This window comes from Anguilla anguilla, chromosome 16 (genome assembly GCF_013347855.1).
Source record: "Anguilla anguilla isolate fAngAng1 chromosome 16, fAngAng1.pri, whole genome shotgun sequence".
Classification (NCBI taxonomy): domain Eukaryota; kingdom Metazoa; phylum Chordata; class Actinopteri; order Anguilliformes; family Anguillidae; genus Anguilla; species Anguilla anguilla.
Window position 1 is genome coordinate 5,263,548 of NC_049216.1, and position 13,982 is coordinate 5,277,529.

Below are 13,982 nucleotides of genomic sequence, written 5' to 3' on the forward strand. Positions count from 1 at the left end.
AATTTACCAGCCTTTGGGTGGTGGCAGGTGCTAATTTCCAACCACGTGTCTGTCTGTCTGTCTGTCTTTTAATTCTGGTGTCTCCTTGTTCATAGTCTGGCCCTGGCCAATAACAGCACACTGACCATTGGAACCATCGATGAGATCCAGAAATTGCACATTCGCACTGTCCCTCTGTACGAATCTCCCAGGTGAGTATCACTGCTATAAGAGAAGCTCCACTTGGAAATAAACACACAGGGGGTAATCCACAAAAGGGTTGGACTGCATTTCCCACAAGTCACTATGCACTTGCAACACAGTGTTCTGACTTGGTCAGGCATTTTTAGATTGCGCTTTCTACATTTTTTTATGAGAAAAGGACTCAACACAATGTATGTCAGATTCAAAGATGATTACAAATTACCAAACAAATTAAGCATGAATTTGCTAAGATGAGCTGATACCTGTCAGTAATGTGGTGCAGTCAATATAAAAGCCATGCAGTGTGTAAATGTGTCAGTTACCATGGCAGCTGTTACAGTTGCAAAAGGAAGGCGCCACTGATATTTTGGGTATTCAAGGCTGCCCAAATTATTTGTCATCACAGGCGTGCTAGAATTGCTCAAGAACAAAGATGACATTGAATTGCCCCCCTTTAATTTGCTTCCTGCTAGAATATTTAGCTGGATTTTGTATCGGGAGAAATATTTCTACAATTCTAATAACTGTGACTAAAAAGCATTCATTTGAAACTGTTACAATTCTATGAACCGAGTTAAGTTGTTCTAAGAAATATTGAAGTCTGTCGGCTGTTCATTTATCCAGTCTCGTCTATGGGTCAGTGATACTTATTATTACGCCATTCTTTGGTGGGCACATTAAAATGAATCCCTTGTAAAAAAAATATATATATATATATAAAAATAAAAAAAATAACGGCAGGCGACTTTTAAATTAATACGAGTGAAATCGACGCCTGCTCGATCGCGCAGAGAGCCGTGAGAAGAACAAGGGCTTTTCGCCCTGCGCGTGTTTGGAGATAAACGTTCGGCAGGATCTGAAGTGAACGTGCCCAGACAGCCGAGACGAGTTGCAGCCTCGAATGCCGACTAACGCTGGACAGACCCTGAAACTTGGCCGTACAGCCCTCAACAACAAAGAAAAACGACATGACGATGACGGCTGGTCTGATGACCAAACTGTCGCGTTTCCCAGCTGAAAACGCGACTCGTTTTTGTCGTCGCGAACTGTTTGGGCGCGGTCGCGCGGTTAGCTGATTTGCATCAGGTCGTTAATATGGAGCAAACGGCGTTTGCTTCCAACAGATCAACTACATTAAAAACCCCTCTTCCCGGGATACAAAGAGCTGCTCTGCTTTGTTCTCTGTCCTTATATGACGAACATTTGACTTTGCCACTTTGGGTTTATTTCTTTGTTTATTTTTTGTTACAGTAAACGTGCCTCGTTTTCTAATTTTGGCAGTATTTATAGTTTTTTTTTCTCGTTTAAAAATGTGATCTATCCACCCATGCATACACGTTTATATATTGTTTTGTTTTTTTTAAATGCAAATTTTGATGAAAAATTTTTTCGTGTTTTTTTTTTCGTGTTTTTTTTTTTTTTTTTTTTTGGAGAATTGCTTCTGTACTGATGGGTCAAACTGACGGCGATGTCCCCCCTTCTTCTCTGTCAGGAGAATCTGTTATCAGGAGATGTCGCAGTGTTTCGGGGTGCTGTCCAGCCGGGTGGAGATGCAGGACGCCAGCGGAGCCACCGCTGCCGTCCGTCCCAGTGCAAGCACACAGGTACTGTCCATCTGTCTGTCTGTCTGTCTGTCTGTCCCAGTGCGAGCACACAGGTACTGTCCGTCTGTCTGTCCCAGTGCCAGCACACAGGTACTGTCCGTCTGTCTGTCCCAGTGCCAGCACACAGGTGTACTGTCCGTCTGTCTGTCCCAGTGCCAGCACACAGGTACTGTCCGTCTGTCTGTCCCAGTGCCAGCACACAGGTACTGTCCGTCTGTCTGTCCCAGTGCCAGCACACAGGTACTGTCCGTCTGTCTGTCCCAGTGCCAGCACGCTTGCCATCCATCCATCCATTCCAGCAGTAGCATGCAGGTACTGTCCGTCTGTCTGTGTCTATCTGTTCCAGCAACAGCACACAGGTTCTGTCTGTCCGTCCATCCTTCCCTCCTTCCCAGCAATAGCTGAATTTCTACAGTCAGGCTGAGAAGCTGAATCTCTACAGTCAGGCTGAGAAGCTGAATCTCTACGGTCAGGCTGAGAAGCTGAATCTCTACAGTCAGGCTGAGAAGCTGAATCTCTACAGTCAGGCTGAGAAGCTGAATTTCTACAGTCAGGCTGAGAAGCTGAATTTCTACGGTCAGGCTGAGGGGCTGAATCTCTACAGTCAGGCTGAGAAGCTGAATCTCTACCATCAGGCTGAGAAGCTGAATTTCTACAGTCAGGCTGAGAAGCTGAATCTCTACAGTCAGGCTGAGAAGCTGAATCTCTCCAGTCAGGCTGAGAAGCTGAATCTCTACAGTCAGGCTGAGAAGCTGAATCTCTACAGTCAGGCTGAGAAGCTGAATTTCTACTGTCAGGCTGAGAAGCTGAATCTCTACAGTCAGGCTGAGGGGCTCATTTTCCAATTTTGCCCATGGAAACTTTGTGAAACTGTGTCCTGCGATTGGGGGGGGGGGGACAAATCAAAAATAGTATTATTTTATTTTATTGGAGTGAACTGATGGTGTGTTTTTCGTTGGTTAGGAACTCTCTTTTGTTTAGCAGCGATGCGCAAGGCTCCACAGTTAAGATCGAAACAGTATGGATTTCTCAAGGCCAATGTTTATCCAAGCAGGGAGGCTGGTATCTGCTGATTGTGTTTCCCCCCCCCCGTCCCCCCCCGTCCCCCCTTAATTGTTATGGTACATGAATGGGTACACTGAGCACTGATGACAGCATTAAGCTAATCTGGCCTTTGCACCTTTAACTTATATGAAATATATTATTTTTGCTGGACATCCGAGTCTGTTCTTTTATGCACTTTTATGCACTTACGACACTTCTCTAATACCGAGATTTTTGACTGTACGCACCTATAGCAACGTCTGTTGACTGAGTGCAACAATTTTACCTTCTGCCTGAATAGGTAGAAATACAATGGCAAGAATAAAAGGTGAAATGAATCTCTTTCTGTATAAAATATATATATATATATATATATTTATGTATATGTTTTTAATGACCCATAACATAATTGGACTATCCCAATTTATCATGCTTACAGGGATTTATATGCTATAAAAACCAGCCAATAACTGGATTACCCTGCAAAACACTTCATCAGCAGCCAACAATGCATTTAAAATGCAAACGAGTGATAAGTAACTATGCTGCCCTAGAACGACCTGGGTAGTTGTCCAGCTAAACTGGTGAACTGAGTGGTCCATTCATCTAGATTTAGGTTCTACATGAAGTTCTGTGTGGGAATGAAGTGGTTTCTGTGGAGGAAATAAAAATGGTATTGAAACGGCTCTCTCTCTCTCTCTGTCTCTCTCTCTCTCTCCCTCCCTCCCTCCCCTCCAGGCTCTCTCCAGCAGCGTCAGCTCCAGTAAGCTCTTCCCCAGCAGCACCTCCCCCCACGAGACCTCCTTTGGGGAGGAGGTGGAGGTCCACAGCCTGCTCGTGGTGGACCAGCACACCTTCGAAGGTAATGGCCCGGCCCCCCTCAGTACCGGGGCGGGGGGAGGTGGAGTTAAATTGACGGTGCCCAAAACAACTCTGATGCTTTTTTAACGAGTGTCTCTTCCTCTGAGCTGTTCACTTATATCTTTTTGGCTGGGCCGCAACAGCGGGGCCAGCCCTACAAACGCAAATGTCTGTGACTGAATGAGTGACTGAGTGAGTGAGTGATGACGTTACACCATTGGTCGGCCGAGTCATGACGTTACACCATTGGTCGGCCGAGTCATGACGTTACACCATTGGTCGGCCGGAGAGGTCCAGCCGTATACTAGGTTTTGAAACTGTCTTGTTTTTTTTGTTTTTTCTCACCCATCATTCTAACATTGCATTCTTTACCAGCAGCGACAAGTTTTTCCAGAATTTTTTCAAGTAGGAAGTGACACATTTCCGTGTAACTCTTGCCTTTTTGTATCAGTGGTAGTAAGGGTCTCTAATGCATAATTACATGTCCTGTTTCTTGTGTAATTCTTATTTAGGTGACCAGTCACATTCTTAACTCTGAGGATCTTGGGTAGCATTGCTAAGAAGTTACACGTTACTGTCACCGACTCAGATCTGAGCTATATTCCTCTGTCATCCCTCTTTCTCACGAAGATCTATGCTCTCATTCTCTCTGGTTCTGTGCCCCCCTCTGTCCCTCTTTTGCTCTCTGTCTCTCCCTGCATTCTCCCTCTCCGTTTCTGTTTCTATCTGACGTGTTCTTTCACCTTCTCTTTCTCTCTGATGTGTTCTGTCTCTGTCCGTCTTTAATTTTTCTGCTTTTCCTCTCCGTTTTTGTGTTTTCCTTCGGTACCTGACCTCTACTCTTCCACCAGTGTTCCCTCTCTCTCTCTCTCTCATTCTGCTGTTTTCTCTGTTTCGGGTTTTTCTGTTTTCCTTCTGTACGTGTGACCTCTGCTCTTCCTCCGGTGCTCTCTCTCTCTCTCTCTCTCTCTCTCTCTCTCTCTCTCTCTGCTTGATGCGTTTGTCTCTCGCCCTCAGTGCTCCACGCTCACCAGTTCCTGCAGAGCGAGTACGCTCTCAGCATGGTGTCCTGTGCTCTCTCTCTCTCTCTCTCTCTGCTTGATGCGTTTGTCTCTCGCCCTCAGTGCTCCACACTCACCAATTCCTGCAGAGCGAGTACGCTCTCAGCATGGTGTCCGGTGCTCTCTCTCTCTCTCTCTCTCTCTCTCTGCTTGATGCGTTTGTCTCTCGCCCTCAGTGCTCCACGCTCACCAGTTCCTGCAGAGCGAGTACGCTCTCAGCATGGTGTCCGGTGCTCTCTCTCTCTCTCTCTCTCTCTCTCTGCTTGATGCGTTTGTCTCTCGCCCTCAGTGCTCCACGCTCACCAGTTCCTGCAGAGCGAGTACGCTCTCAGCATGGTGTCCGGTGCTCTCTCTCTCTCTCTCTCTCTCTCTCTCTCTCTCTCTCTCTCTCTGCTTGATGCGTTTGTCTCTCGCCCTCAGTGCTCCACGCTCACCAGTTCCTGCAGAGCGAGTACGCTCTCAGCATGGTGTCCTGTCGTCTGGGCCGGGACCCCTCTGTGTACTTCGTTGTTGGCACGGCGATGGTGTACCCCGAGGAGGCGGAGCCGAAGCAGGGCCGCATCATCGTCTTCCACTACACTGATGGTGAGGGGGGAGGGGGGGGGGTGACCATTTTAAATTGATGTTGTGTGGCACTGATGTGTAATTGTTGGGCTCTAATGTGGTGTTACACATGTACTCTCCCTGTTGGGATTATATTTTTCCCCGTTCTGGGGAATTAGTGCTCTTCGCTGATCCCTGATTTTTGCACTGGTGTTTGCATTGTAAGTTGCTCTGGATCAGGGCATCTGCTGAACAGTGAAGGTGTTGGATTTTAATGGGGTGTAATTGCTGGGGTCTATTTTTGGGTTATAATTAGGGTGTTAGTTGGGTGTTTATGGCAGTTTTTGGGCTCTGGTGTTGGGCTGATATTAGGTACTGACTGTCTGTGAAATGGCACTCTGAACAGGGAAGCTGCAGACGGTGGCTGAGAAGGAGGTTAAGGGAGCGGTGTACTCCATGGTGGAGTTCAATGGCAAGCTGCTGGCTAGTATCAACAGTACTGTGAGTACCAACCTGTGTCTGTTCATTTGTGTGTTTGTAAGCTGCAAGAAGTTTACTCTTTTAGGTGTGCAGTTGTGTGCATTGTTTCAGGTACACCTGTATGAGTGCAGTGTGTGTGTTTCAGGTGTGCCTGTATGAGTGCAGTCTGTGTGTTTCAGGTTGTTAGGATATTTTTGCCCTTATTCGTGGAGTCAAATGCAGGACGATGAAGAACACGCTGACAAAGTTTCCTCAGAGGATTTGATGTTTAATTCAGTGCGCAAGGGAGAGACAGACCCAGCACATTCGGGCGCTGCGCTGAGAGAATCTCTGCCCATCACGCTGTGTGGTGTCTGGATATACAGTTTGCAGTCATACATATCAAAAGGTTGAGTTAAGTGGCGGGCCGGAGACAAATGGTCCTGTCCCTTCCTGGGAACCCTCGCAGCCATTTAGCATAGGTATGTGACATCCTTGCCGCAGACACTAGAGGTGTTTTACTGAGACACAATACAGAGGGGCTAGACACAGAGGCATGCAAACTACAGACACAGTAATGGCAGAAACGGAAACACAATACATTACATATAATATATATATGTATACTAAATAAAACTGGGAACCTATCAAGGTACACCTGTATGAGTGCAGTATGTGTGTTTCAGGTACACCTGTATGAGTGCAGTGTGTGTGTTTCAGGTACACCTGTATGAGTGCAGTGTGTGTGTTTCAGGTACACCTGTATGAGTGCAGTGTGTGTGTTTGAGTTACACTTGTATGAGTTGAGCGTGTGTGTTTTGGGTACACCTGTATGAGTGCAGTGTGTTTGTTTCAGGTACAGCTGTATGAGTGCAGTGTGTGTTTGAGCTACACTTGTATGAGTTGAGCGTGCGTTTGAGCTACACTTGTATGAGTGTAGTGTGTGTGTTTGAGCTACACTTGTACGAGTTGAGCGTGTGCGTTTCAGGTGCGCCTGTATGAGTGGACAGCTGAGAAGGAGCTGAGGACGGAGTGCAACCACTACAACAACATCATGGCGCTCTACCTGAAGACGAAGGGAGACTTCATCCTGGTGGGGGACCTGATGCGGTCTGTGCTGCTGCTGGCCTACAAGCCCATGGAGGGAAACTTTGAGGAGGTGAGGGACAGACGGGCACACGAGAGAGCGGGGAGGGGAAAGAGGGAGCCGTTAGTTAGCATTTAGCCTAGTTAAGGAGAATGATGTAGCGCAGAATGAAAGCTATCGATTGCCCTTGAGTATCGATTGCAGCCACTTACCTGAAGCGGAAGTCGGCATCCAAGCAGAGTGAAATGCTTGCGGAGAGAAGAAATCGCTCATATTCAATGAATGAATGTTGATAAGACCGCCAGTCAGCAACAAGGCATTGCAGCTTCCGAGTGATTGGAGGGGGAAAGACAATCAAAGCTGTATGACCTTGCTGCTGATTGGCTGTCTTATCAACACCCAATAGATGTCAGTGATGTTTTTTTTCCTGATAGCATTTCGCATTGCTTCTGACGTTAGTTTGCATCAGGTATTGGGGGGGAAGACAAAAGATTGCGGATGCAGTAATGCCCCATGGCGACAATTATTTTTATCACGCTTTAAAAAATGAAGGGTCGTCTGGGTAGTGTAGAGGTGTAAGCACTCACCTACCACTGTAGAGACGCCGGTTCAATCCTCAGCAGCGGTACTTCCGGCTTGGTCAGACGTTCCTACGAACACAATTGGCAGTGTTCGCAGGTGGGAGGCCAGTGAGGGTATGAGTCCTGATCGTTGCATTAGCGACTCCTACTGCCTGTTCAGCAGGGAGGGGATCTGGGGGAGATAGCGTGAACCTCCGCGCGCGTTACGCTCTCCCAGTGAAACTCCTCACTGTCTGGTGAAAAGAAGCGTTTGGCTACTCCACATGTATCAGAGGCTGGCATGTGGTAGTCTACACCCTCCCCAGACCAACAGAGGATAGTGCATCAACCAGGACCGTGATACACACAGGGAATTGGTATAACGACTAAAATTGGGGAGAAAATGGGGGGAAAATGGCAACAAAATAAATAAATAAATAAAGCTCAATTCGATATATCCTGCAGCCCCACGTCCACTGATTAGCATAAAAGAGAGAAACTTCCCTCTGAAGATGGCTGGTGCTGGACTGCAGGGAATTCATGCGTTGGCATCGATTTAGTTACCTGGATTACAACCTGCATCAGTAAATACCTGTAGGAGAAATGACCTGCGAGTAATGATTGGTTTCAGTAATTATCTGTATGAGTAAGGACCCGTCAGTAATTATTGGTGTCCTATTTATATGTACGAGTAATGATCATTGGCAGTAATTGTCTGTGAGTTCCGACAAGTTGGTAGTGATTGGTGTCAGTAATTATGCGCGATGATCTTTCAGGAACAATCGATGTCAGTAATTATGTGTAATCACTTGCCAGTGATATCTGTCGGAGTAGTAATGTGTCAGTGATGATGCGTCTGTGTCTGTGAGAAATGACCCGTCAGTGACGGTCCGTCGTAACCGGGGCGACATAGCTCAGGTGGTAAGACCGATTGTCTGGCAGTCGGAGGGTTGCCGGTTCAAACCCCGCCCTGGGCGTGTCGAAGTGTCCTTGAGCAAGACACCTAACCCCTAATCCCTAACTGCTCTGGCGAATGAGAGGCATCAATTGTAAAGCGCTTTGGATAAAAGCGCTATATAAATGCAGTCCATTTACCATTTACCATGTAACCCTTCAGATCGCACGCGACTTCAACCCCAACTGGATGAGCGCTGTGGAGATACTGGACGACGACAACTTCCTCGGCGCGGAGAACGCCTTCAACCTGTTCGTGTGCCAGAAAGACAGGTCCGTGCCTCCCGTCCTCCCGCCTCACGTCCATCGCCGGGTCGGCACGCGATCGGGCTGTGACGCGCGTCCTTCGCTGTACGGCCAAAAGTATGCGGACACCCCTGACGTCCAGCATCTCAAGTCAAAATCACGGGCATTCATTTGGCTTTGGTTCTCCCTTTGCTGCTATGACAACCTCCACTCTTTTGGGAAGGCTTTGTGGTAGATGTTGGAGCACTGCTGCAGGGATTTTCTTCCATTCGGCCAGAAGAGCATTAGTGAGGTCGGGCACTGATTGGGCGATTTGGGCCTGCCTCGCAGCCGGCTTTCCAATTGATGTCGGATGGGGTTGAGGTCAGAGCTCTGTGCAGGCCAGTCTTGTTTTGACAACCCTTCTCGACAAAACCTTTTCTATGTGGACCTCGCTGTGTGCCTGGGGGCAATGTCATGCTGAAACAGGGAAGCAGAGAACTGTCTAGAATGTGATTGTATGCTGTAGCATTAAGATTTGCCTTCACTGGGCCTAGCCCAAACCATGAAAAACAACCCTTAGACCAAGGGGTGTACAGATACGTTCGGTCATATAATGACTTCTTGAAGTCCGGTTGCCAAATCGCTTGCCTGAAACCTGTACCCCCCAACCCCCCCGCCCCACCCGCAGCGCGGCGACCACGGACGAGGAGCGGCAGCACCTGCAGGAGGTGGGCGTGTTCCACCTGGGGGAGTTCGTCAACGTGTTCTCCCACGGGTCCCTCGTCCTCCAGAACCTGGGGGAGAGCTCCACCCCCACCCAGGGCTCCGTGCTGTTTGGGACCGTCAACGGCATGATCGGTGAGGGGACGGGGGGGAACGAGAAGGGGGGGGGGGGGGACGAGCGCTCAGCACGAATCCGCACGTTCCGCACGCGATAACAACGCGCACTTATCTATAAAAGGATTAGGAAACGTGACGGGGCTAAGCTTATCCTTATAATGATGAATTATAGAGGAGTTATGTAATTATGAATGGCGTATTAAATATGGATTTGCTTATTTATAAAACATGATGAAAAGGCTATGTCTATTTATAAAATGATTATCAGAGGATCTGCTAATTGGATTATTATAATGACGGATTTATAATGAAATTACGAAACATGGAATGCGCCCATATATGAAATGTGTATAAATTATGGGTTTTCTTTTTTGTAAAATGATTAGAAAGTATATAAGGGATAGTGCTATCCTTGCGAGTGTGGAGATGGTCTGTGGCCTGTCTGCGATTAGCAGTCCCATTGCGTTGCAGAGTGGTTCGCGGTGCCAGGTCGGGTTTTTGCTAGGGCAGGTTTATTCCCAGGTGCAGCCCGAGGCTATGCTGGACTTCACAGCGGTGGCTCCGCCCCCTTGCAGTGACCCATCTCTCCCCCCCCCCCCAGGTCTGGTGACTTCGCTGTCAGAGGGCTGGTACAGCCTGCTGATGGACCTGCAGAACAGACTCAATAAAGTTATCAAGAGCGTGGGCAAGATCGAGCACAGCTTATATCCTTCCCAGTACCACTGCGGGTCTGTGCCGTCGGTCAGTCGATGCACTTCGTGTGTCCTCTGCTTTCCTCAGTTCCTGTGGTCAGTGTTTTAATCGCTGAGACATTTGTGTATGATTTGGGAGTGTAGATTTTAAATGGGTTAAGTAGCCTTTGCCGATCGGTTTGGGAATGTGGGGTTTAACCCGGTGGTAGCCTACGTTGGCGCGGTTCGGGAGCGCCCGCCGTGGCTCTGCGGTTGGTTCCTTGACCCTCTGCCCACCTGGAGGTCCTTCCACACGGAGCGGAAGACCGAGCAGGCGACGGGCTTCATCGACGGGGACCTGATCGAGAGCTTCCTGGACCTGGGCCGGGCCAAGATGCAGGAGGTGGTGAGCAGTCTGCAGGTGAGAGGCCCTCCCCTCCGCCAGCCACGGTCCCGCACAGCCAATGGGAGACGAGGGGACGGGATGGGGTGGGGCGGAGCGGGGGGCGTGGTCTAACTGTTAAAAAAAAAAAAAAAAAACCCGTTTCAGATCGACGACGGCAGCGGGATGAAGAGGGAGGCCACCGTGGACGAGGTGATCAAGATCGTGGAGGAGCTGACCCGGATCCACTAGCCACTCCCTCCGCCCCCTTGTCGAGAGGAGACCAGCTGGAGGAGAAGGGGCCTCGGGCGCCCATGTTCTGTAAATAACTATAAATAAACAATACGACGGGATCTCTGCTGTACACCCACCCCGTCCTAGCGCCCTCCTATACTCACACAGACAAAATGTTGCGCCCCCCACACCCGCCCCCGCGCCGGACAGATCTTAAAAGAGCAGCTACAGGGGCTCGTAGAGCTCCCATAGAACCAGTTATTTAACGCCAAACTCACCGGGGGTTCCATCTTAGATTTGAGGACCGCAGGGCGTCCCTGCTGGTTGTGACAAACTGGGTGGAAGGTCCACAAGGTGGCTGAGGAACACTTTCGGGTTTGAAAGGGGGTTCCTGGCTTTAGACTTGTGTCTGCGGTTCTGGTTCCCCCGGGAACGGGGTGACCCTAGGCTGGCGGTCAACTCTGGGAGGGGGGGGTGGACCGTGTGGGGGAAAGGATCCCTTGTGTTTTGTGTTTGTGTGACATTTCCATTTGTTTGTTTTAATAAAGTTTGGTAGCCGTTTGCCTCTTTCTCTCCCGTGTCTGCAAAGAAATCTTGAAGCATAAAGGGCTTTTGAAACTTTTTTGTTTGCCAAAGCTTGAAATTATTGCATTCCTGTCTTTGTTTTCGCCTTTAGGGTCCTATTTTTAAAAAAAAGCTTTTAAAGCAAGGCGGACATATTGGCTGCAAGTTCTGACTGATGGTTTAAATTTTTTCTGTTCCTTCAACGGCAGGTTCCCTGTCTGACCGAAGCTGTGGGAGGGTGCGTTCATGGAAATCACATGAAATCACGTGGTAGCTTCACCTGACACAAACTAGTTTTCTTTGCATCCGCCAGGAGCACCTCTTGGCATCAGTGGGGCTTTAAACCACCTCTGTCTATGTGCTGTAACAGTGCTTTACGTGATTTCATAAAAATAAAAAATGGATACACCTTTGTAAGGTCCTTCAAGTCAGGTGATGTATTCATGGAGTCAGGAGTGAACCATGAGGAATTCTGTCAGGCCATTGTGTATTAATGCCCATGATTCATTTGTGGTAGGGCTATGCGAAATCAAAATTTTCTTACCATCGATATGTCTCTGAAATACCCAGATAGTCAGTGTTTTTGTTCCTGTGGTGAGCTGCCTGGTGGAACTGAGCTAAATGAACAAAACCTGAGCTAAACCAAGTGAGACTGCCATCGCGTAGTCATCAGACATGGAGTCCTAATCTTGTGGTCGTGGTCTTGGGACCTCTGCAGGTTAAGTGGTCTCTTGGTCTGGATCTTGGTATTTTTTTGCCCTGAAAGTCTCTGTCTGGGTTTCGGTCCTGGCATATGGTCCTTGGGGCAAGACTGCGGTCTATGACAAGTCCCAAGTTCTCTCTCCAGCATGCTGAAGATAATATTCACAGACATGGAATATTATCTTGAGTATGTTGCTAGTCTGTAACAGTGGAGAATTACAGTAGTACATTTGTGGCAAATATTGGAGCCGTCGACCCCATGGCTGTGTAGTAATGTGATAAAAGACAACTTTTCAGCTAATGGCCCCCAAACTGCAAGTAATTAAATTAATATCGTTCTGCTTACCCGAAATTTAGCACAATGTTTGTGAATATCTGTATGATGGCTAGTTAATCATAGCTAGCTAGATAATGATTTTACCAAAGCTGACGTCAAAGCAAGATAAAAAGTGAGCAATATTCTAAAATTTATTTATATCAATAATAGCGCTTTCCGTTCTTGGCATTCTTACTGATGATGGTGCATGTTAGCTTTCTAAATATTACATGCTGTACTGTGTGTATTTACTGTGGTAAATGTACACAAGTTTTAAAAACGGGCTTGCTTGAACAACTCAATTATATAATGCAAGCCAACAGGGAAACTGCTAGGCGCCCTACGTGACTAGCTGCCTGCTATAAACATTATGTTTACATTAATTAGATTTTGTTCTCATTTCGCTGTTGACATTTCAGAGCCTGCCGTTGTGATATTTTGCGTTGGCGAACTTTGAAGAGCACTGCTGATGGGAAACGGAGGGCAACCTGAGGTGCTGCTCAGTGAAATGTTCTTTTGAGTTACGACCCGGGATTTAAATTGGGCCGGGGCTGTCCCGGACTGGGCTCCACCACATTGGCTCTTAACGTCATCTGGGGGGGGGGGGGGGGGCGGCGCGGGGCGAGCGAGCACCTTTCCGTCATCCGTCAACAGTTTGTTTATTGGTTCTTTACTCTGCCTTTTTTGAAGAAGAAGAATGCATCAATTACATACTGACTGTTCAAATAAGTCATACTTCATGTTTACTTTATTCCAAAGCTTAAAATGACAATGTCACTTTCGTGGGTTCAATGCATGAACCAGTCCCAGAGTGGAGCGGTGTAGCGTGCTTGCACTGGGAGCCGTTAGATAAACTAGGACTAGGAGAGAGAGAGAATACCTCCGAGTATGTCTGCTGTTCAGATTTAAACAATGTCTTCTCTCGATATTAAGATTTTAGCTAATTCTAGTCGGTTAGTTTTAAATCATGGCAGACTTGTCACAGCGCACGGCCTCAAAGTTTATTTTATACTACATTTTCCTAAGTACAGCACTTGCTGAATTATTCCACTAGTCTGCAGCCAGTGACTTTTTGTTATGCCTAACTGTGACTGAATTTATGCAATCCATCCTGTTATCCAAGTTAAGCTAGCAAATAGGTTTAATGCATTGATCCCACTCAGGAAATATAGAAAATGACTTTTCCCCAAAGTCGCACAGGATGACGTGCATAGAAAACATAATTTTTTTTTTTTACACAGTACATGATGGATATTAGACAGGGTGGAATTAAAGAGGAGGTAAGGTTGAATATGGGCTGAACTGAATAGGCCAACCCAGGAGCATCGTAGTGGGGAGAATAGGGGGACTGATTAAAACCCCTTCCCCGCCCCAACCGCCCCCCCCCCCCCGGTCGCCTTGGGGCCCCTCGGTAGTCATTTCCACTATTCTCCCCACTACGATGCCCCTGGGTTAGCCTATTTAGTTCAGCCCATACTCAGTCTGATGTCAGCTATGTCCGCATGTCTTTAGTGCTTCCAGAGTTCAGTGTTCCAGTTCCCGATTCTCCTTTTTGAAACACAGCAGCACCTCCTCCATGAGCCAGTGCTGCCGTAGAATTGAGAGTTTCATATTCTCTGGGACTGAGCCGCCCGACTGCAGTAAAGAGTCTTTCAGCACCAGTGGGGCATTTCGCCAAGCAGGATTACT

The 13,982-nt window shown here is 47.7% G+C and overlaps 1 protein-coding gene across 1 annotated transcript in view; it reads left to right on the plus strand.

The window, feature by feature from the left end:
- ddb1 (damage-specific DNA binding protein 1) overlaps positions 1-11,333 on the plus strand; it is a 29,256-nt gene extending 17,923 nt beyond the window's left edge. Inside the window, exons 17-27 of the mRNA XM_035396236.1 lie at positions 96-191; positions 1,676-1,787; positions 3,570-3,693; positions 5,174-5,338; positions 5,703-5,797; positions 6,744-6,914; positions 8,520-8,629; positions 9,273-9,442; positions 10,026-10,128; positions 10,393-10,516; positions 10,646-11,333. Of these exons, the coding sequence (XP_035252127.1) occupies positions 96-191; positions 1,676-1,787; positions 3,570-3,693; positions 5,174-5,338; positions 5,703-5,797; positions 6,744-6,914; positions 8,520-8,629; positions 9,273-9,442; positions 10,026-10,128; positions 10,393-10,516; positions 10,646-10,729 (1,354 nt within the window). The 3' untranslated portion in view covers positions 10,730-11,333. The remainder of the gene's footprint in view (positions 1-95; positions 192-1,675; positions 1,788-3,569; positions 3,694-5,173; positions 5,339-5,702; positions 5,798-6,743; positions 6,915-8,519; positions 8,630-9,272; positions 9,443-10,025; positions 10,129-10,392; positions 10,517-10,645) is intronic.
- The last annotated feature ends 2,649 nt before the right edge of the window (positions 11,334-13,982 follow it).